Source organism: Leucoraja erinacea, chromosome 10 (genome assembly GCF_028641065.1).
Source record: "Leucoraja erinacea ecotype New England chromosome 10, Leri_hhj_1, whole genome shotgun sequence".
NCBI classification, from domain to species: Eukaryota; Metazoa; Chordata; class Chondrichthyes; order Rajiformes; family Rajidae; genus Leucoraja; species Leucoraja erinaceus.
Genome location: NC_073386.1, coordinates 8,046,629 through 8,068,053, shown reverse-complemented (window position 1 = coordinate 8,068,053; position 21,425 = coordinate 8,046,629). Strand labels below are relative to the sequence as shown.

At 40.2% G+C, this 21,425-nt stretch overlaps 1 protein-coding gene across 3 annotated transcripts in view; it reads right to left on the bottom strand.

Annotated features, from left to right (window-relative positions):
- The window catches only part of cdc7 (cell division cycle 7 homolog (S. cerevisiae)), a 50,644-nt gene extending 32,226 nt beyond the window's left edge, over positions 1–18,418 (bottom strand). The window contains exons 1-4 of one of the 3 annotated variants that reach the window (XM_055641389.1): positions 18,273–18,418; positions 5,375–5,492; positions 4,429–4,501; positions 2,237–2,323 (exon numbers count right to left, since the gene is read on the bottom strand). In XM_055641389.1, coding sequence (XP_055497364.1) covers positions 2,237–2,323; positions 4,429–4,501; positions 5,375–5,416 — 202 coding nt within the window. In that variant the 5' untranslated portion in view covers positions 5,417–5,492; positions 18,273–18,418. The remainder of the gene's footprint in view (positions 1–2,236; positions 2,324–4,428; positions 4,502–5,374; positions 5,493–18,272) is intronic. The other 2 variants (XM_055641387.1, XM_055641388.1) reach the window with 2 other exon arrangements.
- Between the last annotated feature and the right edge of the window lie 3,007 nt (positions 18,419–21,425).

The window sequence follows — 21,425 nt, the reverse complement described above, 5'->3', positions numbered from 1 at the left end:
AGAAGGATATTCTATTGTTAAGTTTTATTTTTCAAAGAAGCAAAAATACTGATTGTTAACTGATGCTGAGTAGTGTGTTCAGGGTCAAAAGAAATTCAGAGATAAGAGCAAAAACAAAAAAAAACTGATTCTGACACATGAAGGCAGACCACACAGCAAACTTCAGTAGCCACAGCAGCTGCAACAAAAAGGAATTTACAATGGTAACTAAAAGTATGAATTCATTTATTCATTCAAGGAAATAAATAACAATTTAGATTTTGTAGCTGCAGGATATCATACAGCACTTATGGGCTACATTCAAAATGTAATCGCTATTCCAATGCAGGAAATATATAGAAACAAATTCAGGAAGATGCAAACAGAAGCAATGCAATAAGGGTTAGATTTTGTTTAAATAGTTGTGGTTTTAACTACAAGATTAATATTTGCAGGGACACCAAGTACAAAGAACAATGCTGAAAGAAAAAAAACTGCATTTATGTAAAACACAAAGTGCTGAAGAAACTCAGTTGGTCAGGCGGTATTTGTGGAGAAAATGGGCATGGGTGATGTTTTGGGTCAGGATCCTTCTTCAGATTGCATTTATGTAGTGCTGCTGGATGGCAGCAACAAGACACTTGATAAATTGAATTTAACTTGGTAAAATTCACAGATGTACAAGATATTTATAAATTTTGATCTTTGGCTATACAAATCCAGGTAGCCACAGAATGATCTACAAACAAACAGAACAGAAATAGCGTTGTATTTTCATTACAGATTAGCTCAAGAATCTTAGAAATGAAAAAGAGTAGCGCTCAAGAAACCACAAACATATCCACAGTTCTATTACATTACGATTTCAGTAAGATTTAAGTTACTTCTGGTCTTGTTACCTTTTTGAAGAAACAATATAGAGTTTTTAAAAGATTTTGGCATACATAAAAACACTTCCCTTTGTGAATTCTTAAATTTAGTAAATCTTTACGCAGCAGTTGGAAATCTGTTTAATGACACTTCCATGTGCTCTATAATAACAATGCACAGATGTAATTTTAGAGTTGGTCATACAGAAACAGGCCCTTCAGCCAATCCTGCCTGCTGGCCATAAAGTATTCATTTACACTAAGACAAGAGCTCTTCTAGGTACATTCTAAATGCTGCGAGAGCTTCTTCCTCCACTCATGCTATTCCAAACTTCAATAGCTTCCAAGTGAAAACAAATCTTCCATTTATCCCCTCTAAATCTCCATGTCCTCTGTTTATATATACACCTTTCCTATGGGGAAAGGTTTAATTTTGTCTATCTTATCTGTACCCCTCGTAATTGTATACATCTGAGACTCCCTCAGAATTCTCTGCTTCAAGGAAAACCCATTCAAAGCCACATGACATTTCGGGTTTGAGGTTTTGGGCTTTGACTATTCCTTTTTTCTTTGCATCTATCTTCCATGTAAATTGGATCTGCACACTCTCTATTTTCCGTGTAAATTGAACACACTCTCTCGCTACCATCCAAACTATCCAAAAACGATGGTCTGGACAAACTTGCAATCAAGATCCATGAATATCAAGTTCTGGATAACGAATACCGCTGAAGATGGAAGGTAGAGTTTCCATGAGGCAGTGATATCAATTTCATGAGTTTTAGAAATGATTCTGCAAGTGTCAGGTGGGTTTGTGAAAGAAATGTGCAGCTTGATTACCTTTAGTAAACAGTTTAAGAGAAAATATCACTGTTGGACCAACTTCAGCTGTATGCGCTTCAACAGTTTTGCAATAAAATCTAGTCGCTATGTTTTTTGTTTGGACTTTTAATTCATGAGCATCATGGGGATGGGGTAGTTTGGCCAAAAGAGTATTTGTATATTCAGACATCGATAATTGAAGACTGACTATCATCATTTATTTTGCTCTGCTGCATTGCACTGCCAGAATTGCATATTGAAATATTACATTATCTGTTCTACTGGCATAGAATGACTTTTTTTTTAATCCTAATACATCATGCTATGTTAGGTCTGATTTTTTGATATGTCTGTCAGAGTCTCAGTAAATAAGTTCATAACTCTTCTACTAAAGTCTGATGTTGAATTACATCACAAGGAAAAGTTCCAATAAAAGGCCAAGTTAAGAGCTAAACAGAACAAGATTCACAATATGACATGCCAGAAAGCAATTAAAAGTAGTAAAGATCAAGATGAAATTACGAGAATTTGTAGTTTATGTTGGTATTTAAATTGTTTAAACTTACCTTCACCAATTTTATCTTCAATGAAAAAAAAACTTGATAGGCGAGGTACTGCTTCATAGAGTTTCTCAATATCCATTTTAATCTCCGCTTGGAACAAAAGATAAATTATGTTTAAAAATCTTAATCATTTCCATGTATTTTGTTTATAAGGTAATATGTCTGAACCCAAGATAAAGGTTGCAAGACTGGTCTGTATACTTATTGGTGTAACACAGTGAAAATAAAACTTGTAGATCAGGGAACTTACAAATGCAAAGCATTAATTTCAGGTAGACATAAGAGACTGCAGATGCTGAAATCTTGAGCAAAACACTAAGTGCTAGAGCAACTCAGCAGGTCAGATAGCATCTGCTGAGGGAATGGACAGATAACATTTTGGGTAGGGACCCATCTTTAGTGATTGATATAGGGGAGAAAGCTGGAAAAGGTGGAGATGTCAGGTTGGGAGGAGATAGTGGGAGTCAGTAGGCTTGTAGTACACGTCAGTCTATAGCCTGTCCCTGTGATGGAGACAAAGAGAGATCGAGAAAGGGAGAGGCATCAGAGATTGTACGAGTGAATTTAAGGCAGGTGGAAATTAATAGTAAAGTTGAAGGGTGGAGGAGGCAGCCTGAATGCAGTTGTCAATGAAGCGGAGAAAGGTTCGGGGGAGGTAGTGGCAATGTACGTTTGGAATAAGGAGAGTTTAACGTTACCAACAAAAAGGTAGGGAAAAAAGAGCAGGTTTCCCCCACAGATGCTGTTCGACCCGCTGAAGTCCTCCAGCAGTTAGGTTTTTTTTTTGCTCTTGAACTTGTTGTAAACCAACATTCTCACAAAAAGAAACGGAGTGATTTCCATCTGCTGAGATAATGACCTAGTTTTATTTTGCAGCAACCTCCAAAAGAACATATTGTACAGCTTTTTGGTCCAGAATTTAAATCAAATAACTTTGCTTCTTGTTGGATCCCAATGTCCTGCCTGTATACCAAAGGTCAGGGTAGGCACAATAAATGGGATTAACACGAGTAGTCTAAAGTGTGGACCTTAAAATAAATCGCATCACCTTTTCTAACATATGCATACCAGTACTTCTTTTACATGCCTGCTGCATTGGTGGGGGAAGTATAGTTTTGCATTTAGATTTTGAACACAGATAACTATCACAGTTGGAAGAGCATTGTTGAACTGACACCTTCTTTGCATTTCATTAACCATTTTAGATGACAACGGTAATACGTTAAAAAATCCTGTGCATTTTGCATGTGTGCATCAAACAATCACAGCAGGTCAGAGATGCCCACTATCTACAAAGAACAAAGTCATTCACCCTCATGTTGGATCTTGCACTAGGTGTTTACAATATTTTCAATGGTCAATTTAGCTTTCAATCAGGACTGCAGTGATTCATCTCAGCTCCCATCCCTCCCTCTTTCTCTTCCTTTTTATCTCCCTCCCTCCTATTCGCTCCCTCCCTCTCTCCTTTCCTCCTTCTCCCTCCCAGAACAGTCTGTGACCCATAGTGCTATTTTTAAAGCTAACGCTATGTTTAAAGCCCATAGTGCTCCAGCCGGTAGCGCTATATTTTGAACCCATAGAGCTGGAGCTAACAGCTCTTCGTTTAAATTCCCACATGCTAAACTGACAGCACTGATTGAACCTGGAGCGGGACAGGCAGATTTTTTGATTCGATTCCTTTATTGTCATTCAGACCTTTTGGTCTGAACGAAATTTCGTTATCTGCAGTCATACACAATAATAATAAATAACTAAACACACAATAAACACAAATTAACATCCACCACAGTGAGTTCACCAAGCACCTCCTCACTGTGATGGAGGCAAAAGCTTCTCCACTTCTCCACTGTGGTGGAGGCAAGATCAAAGCTTACAAAAATAATCATCCAGGTCTTGAAATTTAAAATACTAATAGATTTAATCTGCTATAATTTTTAGAGGTACAGTATGATTTTTTTTTATATCCTTGCATTTTTTAAGCAGCAAAATCGTACATCCGTATTCTTAGCGCATTTCCGTACAAAATACGGAAAATCCGTACTACATGGCAGCTCTGGTAAACGCTTCTTCTAAATTTTAAACTCTTTTCCATCTCGGTTAAACTTCACCGTATGCATTAATGGTTTAATTTAACTTCATTGATATTTCCACGTTGGAAGTTCCCTCAATATACCCGACAATATGAAGAAAATCACCTCCAATTCTTTGATACTTCAAGTCAAACATATCCATTAGATTTAAGCGTGACATGACAAATGACACCTTGACCTGTAATTAAATATATGTTAACCGTCTCTTAATGTGAAGAACGCCTTATATATTACAAACATGCAAATAAAGGATTTTATGCATAGCCTACACAAAAGTTTTCATACCACAGATTTAATATTCTTAGATTAATAATCAGTACAATGGATAATGTGAATTAAAAAATTTGGAATTTAAAATGCCAACGTGGTTTATCTTCCTTCTACAGTTGTACTGCAGCCCTTGATAAAATCCAGAGAAATGTAAAAACTGAAATCAGTAAGTTAATGAAAAATAACGTATGTTATCTAAAAAGAACAGCATATGTATTTTTCTCAGACAGTATGCAGCTTCAATAAGCCAAAATGTGCACTGATTCTTAAATGGAATGATATTTATGCTTTCTGTTGGCAGATTGCACCTTGACTTACAGAATGACTGAAACAACTACAAAGATAAAGATGAAGTTTACTCCAACCATGTTTGTAAGGAACTTTTCATTAATTCAATCCGACAGTATGCTTTCTATCCGAATACATTTTGGTCCTATGGAAACAAAGCCCTCCCTTTCGAGGAACATTTATAGACATTAACGGTGGAGGCATCTTTATGCTTGTTACTACTGCTTGTCAAGCAGTTAACAATTTGAAGCGTTTTCTATCAAACTGCAATAACTGTTTCTCTCTGCAGTCGCTGCATGATCAGATTATCTCCAGCATTTTCCTATTTCCAGAATCTGCAGTTTTTCTTTCATTCATCCTTTGTTACACTAAGTACAAACACATCCTTCAAATTAATGCAACCTTAATGGTCTGTACAGATCATAATCTGGTACTGTGCTTCAATATGAAGTTAAAGCCATCAGAAAAGCTGAAGGAGGAATATGCAACTTACTTGAAAGTTTGTGACTACCTTTGTTTTCTTTACCAGAATCATTCTTCAACTGACCATTTTGATGCAAATTGAATGAATCTTTCGATAAACTTTCCAACGTTGCCATCCTGGTAGCTTACTGAAATAAAAGCACAGCGTAATGACAATTAGAAACTGATGGAATGACGTGAAAGCAAAACAGAATTGCTCTTTCAAAGTATTTTAAAATCAGTTTTACAGCACAGGAGGACTCAATTTGGATCATTGTCCAATGGGAGACACTGGAACAGCTGGTAGAGCTGCTGACTCACAGTGCCAGAGACCTGGGTTCAATCCTGATCTTGGGTACTGTCTGAGGAGATTGCACATTCACCTTGTGACCGCGTAGGTTTCTTCTGGGCACTCTGGTTTTCTCCCACATCCCAACGACATGCGGGTGTGTAGGTTAATTGACCTCTGCAAATTACCAAAGTGTGTAGAGAGTGGATGCAAAAGAGGGATAACATATGAGCAGGTGATCAATGTTGGTGTGGAATTGGTGGGCTGAAGGGCCTGTTTCTATGCGGCATCATTCCGTCCATCAATTCACACTTTCCTTTCTCACACATTGCTCTATTCACCCTTTCCATGCACACCTTAACTTTTCTGTAATAAGGTGTAATTGAAAGTGGCTTATTTGGAAGCATGTTATTGATTTCTCATATGATTAGAATTATGCTACTGTACCCCAGAGAATTATTCTCACACCGCAGAAGAAGCTCAATATGTCATCAAGTACTAATGTTCACCTTGACGGAGTTTTGTTTGGAAAAAGATCAAAAACACCAAAGACCAAATATAAATAACAATTCCACTAATCATATTGTTTTCAATTTGATTTTTGGTTCTCCTTACTTTTCACCAGATAAATAGGACAATTTATAAAAAAAAACTTGAGGCATCAAAGTGCATTGATGATGTGATTATAGTTTCTCAGGCAGAATTTCCACAAGATTGTAGCAATCTCACATCCCAGGGATACGTTTTTAGTTCGACACGATCCAGCACATTTGAAAAGTGAATTTGAATAAATTCTTTAGCCACAAACTCGTTGGTTCTGTTGTACACTCCAGCTGGGTTCCACTGTCACGACATTACATTAACCTTTGTTCACAATGATTTTGAACTTTCTTAACAATGTAAATTGTGCGGCTCTTCATGGTCCTAACGTGATGGCACGAATAAGAAAATGAAATCAAATATAAAGCACTCTCTCTGGATGAAATAACTTTGCTTCATTAATTAATACGCACAAAACTATATTTCAAATTAATTCCTAATTTTAAAAAGGTATTCAGAAGCAACAGGATGAGTGAAGTAGGAAATAGAGAATGTTATCAAATTTGTGCAAAGCATATTTTTTTATGACTGCACATAGACATAAGTACATATAATTGCATAGATTGGTCTCTGATTTTGGCCATTACACTATTGCATATGTACATATGCAATAGTGTAATGGCCAAAATCAGAGACCAATCTCAGTTTCTTCTTGCACTGTGGTTAAAATATTCGCAAGTCCTAATTGCAGTATTTATTCTGAAACAAAACCAAGATTTCGAATTAACTAAACAGCCTTCAAAAGGGACAACACTGCAACAAATCCCATCCACATTCCCTGGGCGATGATCCAAATCCTCTGAACCCATGAGAAGTTTTCCTTCAAAAGCAAAAAAAGACGTATTGCATAACCTCAACACTTAACTTTCGCCTTCCTATACCATCTCTGAACAATTTTGATTGGCAAGGAATTAAGTTGAATGCGTGCCAATGAAAAGAAAGAGAACTTCTAAGGCAACTTTTTTTTTCAAAACAAAATAAACTTGTTTTAATCGACTCTGCTTTGTTCAAGATGTCTTTAATCAAACACATCCCAAAAAAGAAATCCCACGAGGCGGTGCAGTGACTGACACAGGGCACCCGCATGCCTGTATGGTCCTGTTGGAGTGGTATACCAGTTTAGCTCACATCATCCTTGGATAGAAAATCAACCGAGGCAAAGGGTTTGGTACAAGGGCAGTAATAGAAAGGAAAGCAGTTAATCCATGAAACCTCTGCACACATGCAGAAACAGCAACTGTACAGTCACTCCCTGACTTATGCAAAAGGTCACTTACATAAACTCACACTTGCGTAAACAATTTAGGCTGTGGGCCGGGGAGCTTTTTCGTTCAGGTTCGTGACCCAACTCACAGAACTAACTGAATTTTTAATATTTTGTGTAAAAACATTATATAAATCATACCTGAAACTCGTCAAGAACAAAACCTGCACATTTTGTTTTAATATGACAAAAACTTCAAATTTTCCGAGAAGTAATTGTCCGATCAATGCAAATTTGACATTGAGGTCGGATGCAAATTGACCTATCACCGCGCTTTGTTTTATGGTTGCTAGGCAGCAAAGACTCTGGGATCATGGTTGCCTCCTCATTACATCAATAGCAATAGCAAGGTTTCCAAGGATAAAGGTAATGCTAACCTTGCTGGTCATTTTGTTTTTCAATTGATTTATCTTTATAAAGTTATGATGTGAACTGTTAAATAAAAATGATAAATAACAAATGTACTGCTAGGGCTAGGGTCAAGGTCGGTCGGGCTTGTCGGTAGGCCGATGGATGCTGTGGAGGATCGGTCGGGCTGTCGGAAGGCCAGTCAGTGCTGCAAGGGGTCGGGGTAGGCCGGTGAATGCTGCGAGGGGTCGGCCGGGCCGTCAGCCAGCTTGACAGTCAGTCGCAGCTGGGGGTGCTGAAGGCCGCTCGGGCGGCGTGCAGGGCAGTGCTGCTCCCCACCATCATCACCACGGCATGCTGGCAGAGGTCGACTCGTTTGAACGGCCGGCCATACATACGGAGCCCGTAGCCGGTCCCAAAGCAGCTCCAGCTCCAGCCGTGGCCAGCTCTGGAAGGGGGGGGGGGCGAGTTGGGGTTAGTATAGGGTTAGGCATTTTCCTTTCAGTGGAAGATGTAACTAGCAATGTTACAAAATTTTGAGATTTAAAAAATCAAGTCTGCAATTTATCCCATCAGATAAAGCATAACAATAAGTTTAATTTGACACCTAATTCACTTTCATATCTCAAGTAATAAAAAAGTTATGGCCATTTTCATACTCGGAAATTAGCATCTTGTTCCCTATTGATTTTCTATGGACATAACAAAAAAAGCTGTGATCGTCGACAGTCAAAAGCCCATAACCTTCTTAAAAATTAAGAGAACTGAATGAAATTTTCAGTTATCATAGATTGAAGCATTCTGAAACAAATATAAAATAATCTTACTTGGATGATCTGAAATTAAAGCATATAATTAGTTAGTTACCCAATTGTAGCTAATTTCAAACTTCAATTACTAGATCTAAACATCTATCCATTTCTTAATAAATGATTAACATTTTTAAATAGCCCAAGTGTCCAAATAATATTCACAAATAATTCACAATAAAACATGATTTTTAAATCTCATTTACATCAATTTATAGGCCAAATGGAAGGAATTTAGTGTTAATTTGCTGTAAATTAAAGTCAATTTAAATCGGCTTTCTAGTGGGTTCCTGTGAACACGCTGGTTTAGAACGTTCACATTGCGCTGGATTTGTGCCCTCAAGTGCCCAGAAAAATACTGCGGGATATAAAGAGCCCAAAATGAACTACTCGCTATAGAAAACTTTATATACAGGGTTATATACAAGCCCCATTTAATGTAAAAATAAGGTACATACCTTTAATTGTTTGCTTTATAAAACCCTGGGGCTGCGAGAGGTTGCGGAGTGAGAGAGTGATTTTTAAACTACTCTAAATATTATACAAGGCCATAAAAACTAATAATACCTTTTGCGACGGGGTCTTTCAGCAATTTTCCGTTAATGATTTACTAGGCTGAACATTTTCGATTGGAACAGCCTAGTAAAAATCGCGTTTTAAACCCGCCCCCTCTAAACAGCGCCAAAATCACACACACGGGGGTAGGGCAGATGCTCAGCCACGATTCAGGTAGGTTTTGTAACATACCTACCTTAACCATCCTCCAGCCTGGCAATGTCCCAGTCCCGCTATGACCGTGACCCCCACTCTGCACACTGGCAGTCAGTGGGGTTCAGTAAACGGGGGAACCCAGAACCACCCTCACCCATTAATTAGGCTGGTTCAGGAGCCGGACCTCTGCGGCAGTCTCATTCAAAAAACACACACAATTATATTATTTTTGTGTAATATAATTATACATAATTAAATATGATTACAGTCATAGTCACAATATCTATCTATCTATATGGTATAATATATGGTTTAAATAGACTAACACGGAAATAGGCTCCCCCATGGTGTAGTATGGGCACTGGACACTAGATGGTGCATACTTTTTCAATCACATTTTCTAATTTGTTTAATTAATTAATGTGCAACTTTTGGCACTGACGAGTTATGGCTTCCTTCTCAGTTATAATTTATCTAAATCTGTGCAAAATGTCGTGTAGTTCCGAGACATGGGTTACGAAAGTTAATTTCTAGACACATTTTTGATGCTCGGCCCACAGCCTAATTCTGGCTGTTAGTAACTTCCACAACACTGTACTCAAGTTTACATCTGAAACAAGCAGGCAATGGCGGTAGTGATTAACTAGAAAGTGCTCCGGACACAACTGGATGCCTCTGTGTGAGACAATACTCTCAGTGAGCTATTTCAGGCAGGGGATGGTGATCGCAACGTACGTAAAATCTGACTTGCGCAAGGGATCACGGAACTGCTATGCAAGTCGGAGTGCCTGTATTGGAAAAAGCCTAGAATCAGATCAGCTGCTTTGTAGGTACAGAATGAAACTGGGGACACTGTGAATGGACAAACCAGTTTAAAAAGTTCATAAATTCCTTCCTGAATCGAAAGGAGAGGATCAGAGGAACATAAACCAATGCTTAAAGAGCTGAAACCGAGTGAATAATCCCACAGCGTAACTTTGCAGTTTCTTCTTTCATTCATTCTGCTCAGTAATACATTAAATAATTCTACCAAAAAGATAGTTGGAAATGAACAGATCTCGCAGGGAATCAGTCCATAGGCACTGTATCTCAGCATCACACAAATGAGAGTTAAAACGGTACAGATCACATTTCTACATAAACTATACAGGAAAAAGTTGGTAGAGAACAGTGGCTAGTTCATGGCCACCATACTGGTGACATGGGGTGAGCTAAAGAGGAATAAAGACACTAATGGGCAAATATAGTCACTGAGGATTCTTTTGACAGAGACGGGATTTTAAAAATGTTTGGGGAAGAAATTCAGGAGGGCAAAACCAAAGCGAAGAATGAGTGTAACAATCGAGGAAGCTGGAAGATGTTACGGATGAATGGCAGCAAGGATTCTCCCAGAATGGAGAGGGTAAGAAATTTCGACATCCAGTCAGCCTGCAACATAGTCGTCTATTTTACATATAATCATGCTTCTTGGGATGGTTTTAATCTAATTTTACGTTGCAAAAATGTGATTTGGGCCCCATATAAACCGGCAGTGTTTTTCCTGCCGACATGGAGTTCAAATTCACCGCAAATGCAACGTTCCAATCGATCGCGTACCAGAAAAACCCACTCACAAGATGATTTAAATGCTCTTTTTTTTGGACAATTATGTCATAAGAACATCTAAATAGTCTATATTTTGTGTTATTGTCTATCCATAGTCAATATTCTTATACTAAATATCAGTTTTAGTCCCATGTATTGTGCAAAAAAATAATAATTTTAATTATATTGAGTGGATGTTTCTAGATTAATTTATGGGAATTAAACATTAAATTCCTTCCATCTGGCATATAAATTCATGACAGTGAGATTTTAAAATCATGTTATATTGTGAATTCTTGTGTGAATGGGATTAGTTTGGTATTTGGATACTTAGGCTATTTTATTAAAAAATCCCTTTCTTAAGAAATTGAATCTACAGGACATTCTTCATGGGAAAGTAGTGGGCAGAAAAGCATGTCATTCATGGTTTGAAGAGCAAAAACTTGTAGTTTACAATGCCAAAATTGAAAAGTTGAGGAAAAACAAGATGTACAGAGTTGCTTATTGGTTACAATCTGACGAGTGTGATGATGCTTCTGATTATGATATGCCAATGTACCAGCTAGCTATCTTCTCCATAAATACTTGGTCTATTGCTAGAAATTGTAATTTATTTACCTATCTGTTACGGACTTACAGCATATAATACAATAATATTAAAATTCTGATCTTGAGAATATCACATTTTTGAATTTTCAAGGCAGTCTGGGTGTTTATTACTACTTCTGTCACAACGGTCAATTTTGTAATTAACTACAATTAGGTAATTAACTAATTATTTGCTTTAATTTCAGGTCATCCAAGTAAGATGTTTTATATTTGTTTCAGAATGCTTCAATCTATAATAACTGAAAATTTCATTCAGTTCTCTTAATTTTCAAGAAAGTTATGGGCTTTTGACTGTCCTCGATCACAGCTTTTGTGTTAAGTTAATGGAAAAGCAATAGGGAACAAGATGCTAATTTCAGAGTATGAAAACGGCCATAGCCTTTTTTAATACTGAAGATATGAAAGTGAATTAGGTGTCAAATTAAACTTATTTTTATGCTTTGTCTGATGGGGTAAATTACAGGCTTGATTTTTAAAATCTCAAAATTTTGTAACATTGGTAGAAAAACATTACAGTCTCTAACTATTTTTGCAGATTTTCAAAAACAATCTTTATATAGAACATCTTTATTCATTTGAAAAACCTATATGGATCACATCCAAATCTTCCATCATAAACACTTTAAACTATATATCATCTGAGCACTTTGCGTTCTACACAAGATTCCAGCAGTCCCATGTCGACCGTTCTAACCCAAAACAGGTATCCTCCCAGCTAAGATCTCCAACCATTCTATCCACAGGAGAGTCTAACAATGAGACATAGTTACAAGGTGGTGGTCATTTAAAGTAGAACTACATGTGAATTTCTTCTCGCAGGGTGGTGAATGTCCGGAATTCTGCATTTTGGAGGACAGTCAACACTAGATCACCGAGGTAGATAATTTTTTGAAAGATAGAGGAATTTCAAGGCTCTGAGGTATTGACACTGGAGAGGAATTAAGGCCATGGGTAGATATTGAGGCTTGAAAGACCAAATGGCTTACTTATGTACTTGTAAAATATTATCATGGTTATACTGCTCTTACAATCTCCAGAGCACTATGTTACATAGATGAACAAGGACTAAGGATAGGCCTCTAGGTAAAAAGTTAAATCTAATCATATTTAATGTTATAAAAATGGATATTAAAATGTTTCAAGTCATATGGACACTCTCATAAAATTATGAATGCTAGACCCAAAGCCAGGAAAGTGTGGAGGGATTATTGTAAATGATCTTCTGTAGGTCAAACTGGATGTAAACAAAAAAAAACGAACAGGACCAATATGTTACATGTTTTTTTCTTATACTGTATTAATTTTATTCGTCCAAAAGTGGATTAAACTTATCTGTAATTGAATGGAAAATTACAGCTCCAGCCAATCACATATACCCTATGAAGGTTATTCAGACCATGATGTGTGCCAACATTACAGGAGAATGCAACGATAATTCCACTGATGTGCTTGCTCTTCATACGCCTGAATCCATCCTAAACCGCCATGGTGTACATCCACTACTCTGCTCTTTCCCCACATATCCCTGGTGAATCCTCAAACTATTTTGACTATCCAGAGCACTTTTCCTGTTGTATTCAACAGCAAAAACAACTTGGATAATCGCGACTTATCCTACGTGCACCTCACTCCTTTTTGCTCCTTGAATAACGAATGACTATTCGTGGCTTTAATGAGTTGCCTTTAAAAAAGGTAGAACTGTGCGGCATGAACAAACCAATATTTCAAAGTCTTCAGGCAAGTGCAAAACTGGCAATTTTCTCTCATCACATAGATACATAGACAATAGGTGCAGGAGTAGGCCATTCGGCCCTTCGAGCCAGTACCGTCATTCAATGTGATCATGGCTGATCATCCACAATCAGTACCCTGTTCCTGCCTTCTCCCCATATCTCTTGATTCCGCTAGTCATATGAGCTTTATCTAACTCTCTTTTGAATGCATGCAGTGAATCGGCCTCCACTGCCTTCTGACGCAGAGAATTCTACAAATTCACAACTCACTGTGTGAAAAAGCTTTTCCTCATCTCAGTTCTAAATGGCCTACCCCTTATTCTTAAACTGTGGCCCATGATTCTGGACTCCCCCAACATGGCATCTTACGCAAAAAGGGCCTTTCTAGTCAACTGGTTTAGTTCCCTGCAGCACTTTTGCAAGTTCGGGAATGGATCTATTTAAGCCTTACACTCCCAATGACTCATTCCAAATTCTTAGCTTTGAGGCAATTGAAATAAACAGTGCCATTCTTTAAAATTGTATTTACAAACAAGAACGTTCCTATTTCGCTCTTTATGCTTACTTTAGTTTTTTTACTTTAGCGATACCGTGTAGAAACTGGTCCTTTGGCCCACCGAACCCACGCCAACCAACAATCACCTGTACACTGGTTCTATGTTATCCCAGTTTCGCATCCTACACACTAGGGACAATTTACAGAAGTCAATTAACCTATAAACCTGCACGTCTTTGGAATGTGGGAGCAAACCAGAGCACCCAGAGAAAACCAACGCAGTCACACGGAGAACGTACAAACTCCATCCAGACAACACTCGTTCTCAGGATCAAAACCAGGTGTGTGGTGCTGTAAGGAAGCAACTCTACAGCTGCGTCACTGCATCACCCTAACTGGGAAAAGTAAATAAAAGTGCCAGACAAGAAGGGATTTCACTGAAATATGTACAGATCAACTGCAGGCAAATTAACAGATGACAGATATTCAACAAGCATTTTGAGATTACAATATGGGCAGAAGATTAGCTAGATGTATTCCTCTGAAATGATGAAGAGGCTTTCAAATGATAGGCCTCTGGATACGGAGACAATGAAAGCTGAGGAAAGAATGGTAAAATACAAGTAAACATTTTGCTCATGTAATAGAGCATCATGAAAGCTAGAAGCGATGGAAACCAGGAAAACTCTTGAGTACTTATGGAGAGCTGGGAATATGATAAATTTAACGTCTCCAAATCGTGGCACAGAAACATTAGGTCAAGTGATGTTCTCTCTTGCCGTACAGATTTTATGAGCATACTAATGACTGTTACGCTAATGAAGTCCAGGCACTGTGATAGAAATGTAAATCTGAATTTTGGCATGCAAGGAAGGAGATAGGGGTGAAGTTGGGAGGGTCATGAATATTAAGCATGGTTATTTTCTGAAAAGGGAAGGCGCAAGGAATTTCCCAAGTGCACCAAGGCCATCCATGGGACTGACTTCAGTAGATTTGCTAGGCCTGGATTCACAGGACAAGGAAAAAAATCTGATCCAGTGTATGCCGAGGAAAATGATGGTTTATTAAGAAGGGTTAAGTGGAGGGAACCATTATTGATAGGACTACTCCGAAAACCAGTCTAGACTCAACGAGCAAAATTGCTTCCTTTTATGCAGGAAGAAAATATGAGAATAAATGCAATGCAATTTCCCTAGTGTAAAAATGAGAAAGGCATTTGAAATACGTGTCTTGCACTTCTGCCATAAAGAGCAATTTGCATTTACACTGCACCTTTGGTATGGTTGAATGTCCAAGACTCAAAGGAGAATTATCAATGGGAGGGGAGAGAAGGGACACATAAATGCCCCATTCCCAACTTGAGGATCCCTGCAGTCTCAAACAGCCAGTACATCTGCTTCTCCCCAGGGTGGAAAAATCCAACACTAGAAGGTATAACTATGAGGTGAAAGGAAGGAAGTTCAATGTAGATGTGCAGGGCAAGTTTTTATTTAAACACTTGTGGGGGCCTAAAACGCATTGCCTGGGGTAGTGGTGGAGGCAGATACAATAGTGACGTTTAAGAGCCTTAGATAGGCTTATGGAAGTTCAGGATATGGATCAAGCAGGTCAGATAAGATCAGTTTAACTAGGCTTCACATTCGGCACAAACATTGTGGGCCGAAGAGCCTTTTCCTGTGCCCTTCTCCACCAATCTCCATCTATCTTGCTGGTCTCCCAAAAAAGCAGCTGGCAAATCAATAGACAATAGGTGCAGGAGTAGGCCCTTCGGCCCTTCCAGCCAGCACCGCCATTCAATGTGATAATGGCTGATCATCCCCAATCAACAGCGTTCCTGCCTTCTCCCCATATCCCCTGACTCCGCTATCTTTAAGAGCCCTATCTAGCGCACTCTCTTGAAAGTATCCAGAGAACCGGCCTCCACCGCCTTCTGAGGCAGAGAATTCCACAGACTCACAACTCTCTTGTGTGAAAAAGTGTTTCCTCGTCTCCGTTCTAAATGGCTTACCCCTTATTATTAAATTGTGGCCCCTGGTTCCGGACTCCCCCAACATCGGGAACATGTTTCCTGCCTCTAGCGTGTCCAAACCCTTAATAATCTTACATGTTTCAATAAGATGCCCTCTCATCCTTCTAAACTCCACAGTGTACAAGCCCAGCTGCTCCATTCTCTCAGCATATGACAGTCCCGCCATCCCAGGAATAAACCTTGTAAACCTACGCTGCACTCCCTCAATAGCAAGAATGTCCTTCCTCAAATTAGGGGACCAAAACGGCACACAATACTTCAGGTGTGGTCTCACTAGGGCCCTCTACAACTGCAGAACTCTACAACTCCTTGCTCCTATACTCAACTCCTCTTGTTATAAAGGCCAACATGCCATTCGCTTTCTTCACTGCCTGCTATACCTGCATGCTTACTTTCATTGACTGATGAACAAGGACCCCCAGATCCCGTTGTACTTCCCTAACTTGACACCATTTTAGATAGTAATCTGCCTTCCTGTTTTTGCTACCAAAATGGATAATCTCACATTTATCCATAGTAAATTGCATCAGCCATGCATCTGCCCATGCACCCAACCTGTCCAATCACCCTGCATTCTCAAAGCATCCTTTGGATAGACTCGGATAGACTCGGTTTGTACTCGCTAGAATTTAGAAGATTGAGGGGGGATCTTATAGAAACGTACAAAATTCTTAAGGGGTTGGACAGGCTAGATGCAGGAAGATTGTTCCCGATGTTGGGGAAGTCCAGAACAAGGGGTCACAGTTTAAGGATAAAGGGGAAATCTTTTAGGACTGAGATGAGAAAAACATTTTGGACACAGAGTGGTGAATCTCTGCAATTCTCTGCCACAAAATGTATTTGAGGCCATTTCATTGGTTATATTTAAGAGGGAGTTAGATGTGGCCCTTGTGGCTAAAGTGATCAGGCGGTATGGAGAGAAAGCAGGTACAGGATACCGAGTTGGATGATCAGCCATGATCATATTGAATGGCGGTGCAGGCTCGAAGGGCCGAATGTCCTACTCCTGCACCTATTTTCTACGTTTCTATCCTCCTCACAGTTCACACCGCCACCCAGCTTCATGTCATCTGCAAATTTGAAAATGTTACTTTGAAGCCCTTCATCTAAATCATTGATGTATATTGTAAATAGCTGCGGTACCCCACTAGTCACTGCCTGCCATTCTGAAAGGGACCCGTTAATCCCTACTCTGGAGCTCTTTGCCACAGAAGGCTGTGGAGGCAAATCCAGTGGCTATATTTAAGGCAGAGATAGATAAGATTTTTGATTAGTACGGGTGTCAGAGATTATCGTTGTCAGAGGTATATATTGTTAGTTTAATTGACCTGTAAAAATTGCCCCAATGAGAAAGTGGGATAACAAAATTAGTGTGAACAGGTATTCAATTGTCAACTTGGACTCAGTGGGCCGAAAGGCCCGTTTCCATACTGTATCTCTAAACTAAACCAAACCATTTTCATCTTACAGCTCAAAGTACTTCATAAATAATAAATTATTTGTTACTGTTCTACAGGCAGATACAACAGCAGTGTACATACACTGGCAAGTAACCAGGAAAGTGCATTAGATCCAAAGAATCTTAAAGTCACCGAGAAGTACAACACCAGTCATTTGACCCACTAATTCTTGAGCATCAATCACCCATTTACATTATTCCTCGTCTCAAATTCAGCCCATGTTACCAACTTCCTGAGAGAACTCTACGATTCACCCCACATAGCCGCAATTTACAGTGGTCAACATGTATATCTTTGGATATTTCCTCCAAAGTCACAGGGAGAACGTACAAACTCCACACAGGCAGCACCCGAGGTCAGGATCGAAGCCGAATCCATTACAAAAACCCCAATCAACTAAATGAACCAATTAGTCAAAAGACAAATTACTTCAATCTATTTGGGGAGTGGAGGGAAACCAAGGTGTTAAACTAAAAGCAATAATAAAGCACCATTTGTTCAGGGCACCTTTGCTCTTGAAATACTTTCTGTTGGACACAAGTTCTGCAAAGCTGCTGAAATATTTTAAATAAGTTTTTTCTTGTCTTTAGTTAAAAATTATAGGATTGAAAAAGTTAGCAAAATGGAGTGACAAGATATAAACCTCACAAATATTTGCATTAATGACAGCATCTTCAGATTATGGACTGCATTAATTACAGAACCTGCAGTTTATATTTTGCATTAATTGCACCATCCGCATTTTATACTTTGCATTAATTGCAGAATCTGCAGTTGATATATTCCATTAATTGCAGAATCTGTGGTCTCCATCGAGCATGAATTGGACTTTATGTTTTATTTGAACCCAGACCTCCCCCCCCCCCCCCCCCCCCCCCAATCCAAACTATCAACGAGGGGGCCTTTGTTACCGGTGTGGCCGGGCTCTGCAGCCAAGTAATCCTCACACAATCCCCGCCACAGCCGAGTGCGGTCTAGTCCGCAACCGGTGCCTTACCGAGACGCTGAGTGGGTGGGTGGGCGGCCTGCCGGAGAGGGGGAGAGAGAGAGAGAGAGTCAGGGAGCGGCGGGCGGGCTCCAGTTGCTCCACAGGCCGCGGCGCGCCATGGCGCCGGACAACACTCCGCCAACAAACTACCCGCCGAAACTGACGCAGCTCCACCCCGCAACCTGCATCACTCACTCACGCACACAGCGGTGGCCCCGGCCTCTGCATAACGCATGCCGGCCCACGCTTGAGCTAGTTCATCAGGCGAGTTTTAAGAGTGTTTTATTATCACATGTCCCAGATAGAACAATGACATTCTTACTTGCAACAGCACAACAGAATATATAAACATAGTACTCTGTAAACAATATAATAAACACGGGTTAAAAAAAGTCAGTGTGTGTGTAAATATCAAGAGAGATTCAAGAGAGTGTATTGTCATGTGTCCCAGACCGGACAATGAAATTCTTGCTTTGCTTCAGCACAACAGAATATGGTAGGCATAAATAAATACAGATCAGTGTGACCATATACCGTCGGGGTCACCAATTTTGCGGATCAAAGACAATAGTCGGTAGGTTTGAATCAAATTTTTTCAGAATCAGATTCACCGATTAAACACTCTAGGGCCTGTCCCACGAGCATGCGACTCCATGCGGCAAGCGCGACCTAAAGGGCCGGTCCCACCAGTATGCGCCTGCATGCGGCAAGTGCGACCTAACGTGGTCGCTTGAGCCGTACGGCCTCGCGGGGCCAGTCCCACTTCGATCGGCGGAGCCGTATGGAGTTGTGCGGAGCTGGTCCCGACATCGCGCGGGGCTCCGAAAAACTGACAAAAATTCCGCGCGGCAACGGCCTGCCGGCTCGCAGCCGCCTCGACGCCGTACGCACCGTCTTGATGCCGTACGCCCGTCGGACTTTGCTCAAACTTCACGTCACTCACTCGACCTCCGTGCGTACGGCATCGAGGTGGCTGCGGGCTTTAGGTTGCGCTTGCCGCATGGAGTCGCATGCTCGTGGGACAGGCCCTTCTGTCATTGAAACGCAACTGACCACAATGGTGGTCTCACAACGACTGAAAGGCAGAGCCCAGAAAACTGCACGAAAACACGACCCTTCCAGAGTCACGTACGCCCGGCATCCAACCGCAGGTTTCGATACTGACGAGCACCAGCAGGTGCCGCTACAATACACACATAAGCAGATAAAGTGCAATAGGCTATTAATGTTCAGAGTTTTGTTTGAGTTGAGTTTAATAGCCTGATGGGGAAGCAGCTATTCCTGAACCTGGATGTTGTAGATTTCAGGCTCCTGTGCCTTCTACCTGAAGGCAGCGAGGAGATGAGTGTGTGGCCAGGATGGTGTGGATCCTTGATGATGCTGGCAGCCTTTTTGAGGCAGCGACTGCGATAGATCCCCTCTATGGTAGGGAGGTCAGAGCCGATGATGGACTGGCCAGTGTTTACAACTTTTTGCAGCCTTTTCCGCTCCTGGACGCTCAAGTTGCTGAACCAAGCCACGATGCAACCGGTCAGCATACTCTCTACTGTGCACCTGCAGAAGTTCGAGAGAGTATAAACACATTCACATATATATATATACTCTGAAGAAGGGTCTCGACCCGAAACGTCACCCATTCCTTCTCTCCAGAGATGCTGCCTGTCCCGCTGAGATACTCAAGCTTTTTGTGTCTATCTTCACATTTATATGTGTGTGTGTGCGTGTGTGTGTGCGTGTGCGTGTGTGTGCGCGTGTGTGTATGTGTGTGTGCTTGTGTGTGTTTTTGTGCGTGTGTGTGTGCGTGTGTGTGTGTGTGTGTGCACGTCTGTTTGTGAATGGTCGAATTCTTTCTTTTATATATATTGTGTATATATACCTGTATATATATACTAGACGACCCGCAGACCAGTTGGGCCCCCACTTCCCCAACGCTATATTTCACCACTCACCCATACTCGAGGTGATGTTCAATCAGTGTGTGTGTAAATATATAAACACATTCTTACACACACACATATATATGTATATGCCATGCAATCATGGCTGATCTATCTTTCCCTCTCAACCCCATTCTCCTGCCTATTCCCCATATGGGAATTTCATTTCACTGTGCCATCTGGCACATGTAACAATTAAATGTATCTTGAATAACACAACACCCTTATATATCAAGCATCTGTCAATCTCTGCCTTAAACATATCCATTGGCTTGGCCTCCACATCTGTCTGTGGCAATTAATTCCAGATTCACCGCCCTCTAAAGAAAGTTTTCCTCATCTCCTTTCTAAATGTACATCGATTTATTCTAAGGCTATGATCTCTCTATGAATCTCCCACTTGTGGAAACATCCTCTCCACATTCACCCTATCCACTGAGGTCTCCCCTCATCCTTCTAAACTCCAGCAAGTTCAGGCGCAGTGCTGTCAAACGCTCATCATATGTTAACCAAATCATTCCTGGGATCATTCTTGTAAGTTCCTTGGAGGGTTGGCTCATATAATGTCTGCGTTTTCTGGATAAGAGTATTCCAAAGATTCACCACTTTCTGAGAGGAAAAATATCTCTTCTCTTCTTTACTCCTGAACATCTTAAGTATTATTATGAAACTATAAACCCTGGTTCCAAACTCCTCGGAGAAAACATTCCCTACCCGCCCAGATTGTCAACACCTGAAGAGTCATAGACTCATAGAAGTAAACAGCACACAATCAGTCCATCTTGTCCATGCAGACACAAAATGCTGGAATAACCCAACGGGACAGGCAGCATCTCTGGAGAGAAGGAATGGGTGACGTTTCGGGTCAAAACCCTTCTTCAGACTGCCTGAACTCTCGACAGAGAGAGGAGGAGAACTTCGTCAAAGTAGGCATACCTTACGGAGATTTTGTAGTGGAGCAGACAAAATGTGTAGGAAAGAACTACAGATGCTGGTTTAAATCAAAGATAGATACAAAATGCTGGAGTAACTCAGTGGAACAGGCAGCATCTCTGGAGAGAAGGAATGGGTGACGTTTCGGGTTGTCCATGACAACCATAGACATTAAAATCCATTAACCTTCATTAGGCCCATATCCCTCTATGCCTTTCATATCTATGTACCTGTCTAAACCCCTTTTAAATGTTGTAATTGTACCTGCCTCTGATGACTCGTTAAAGATGAT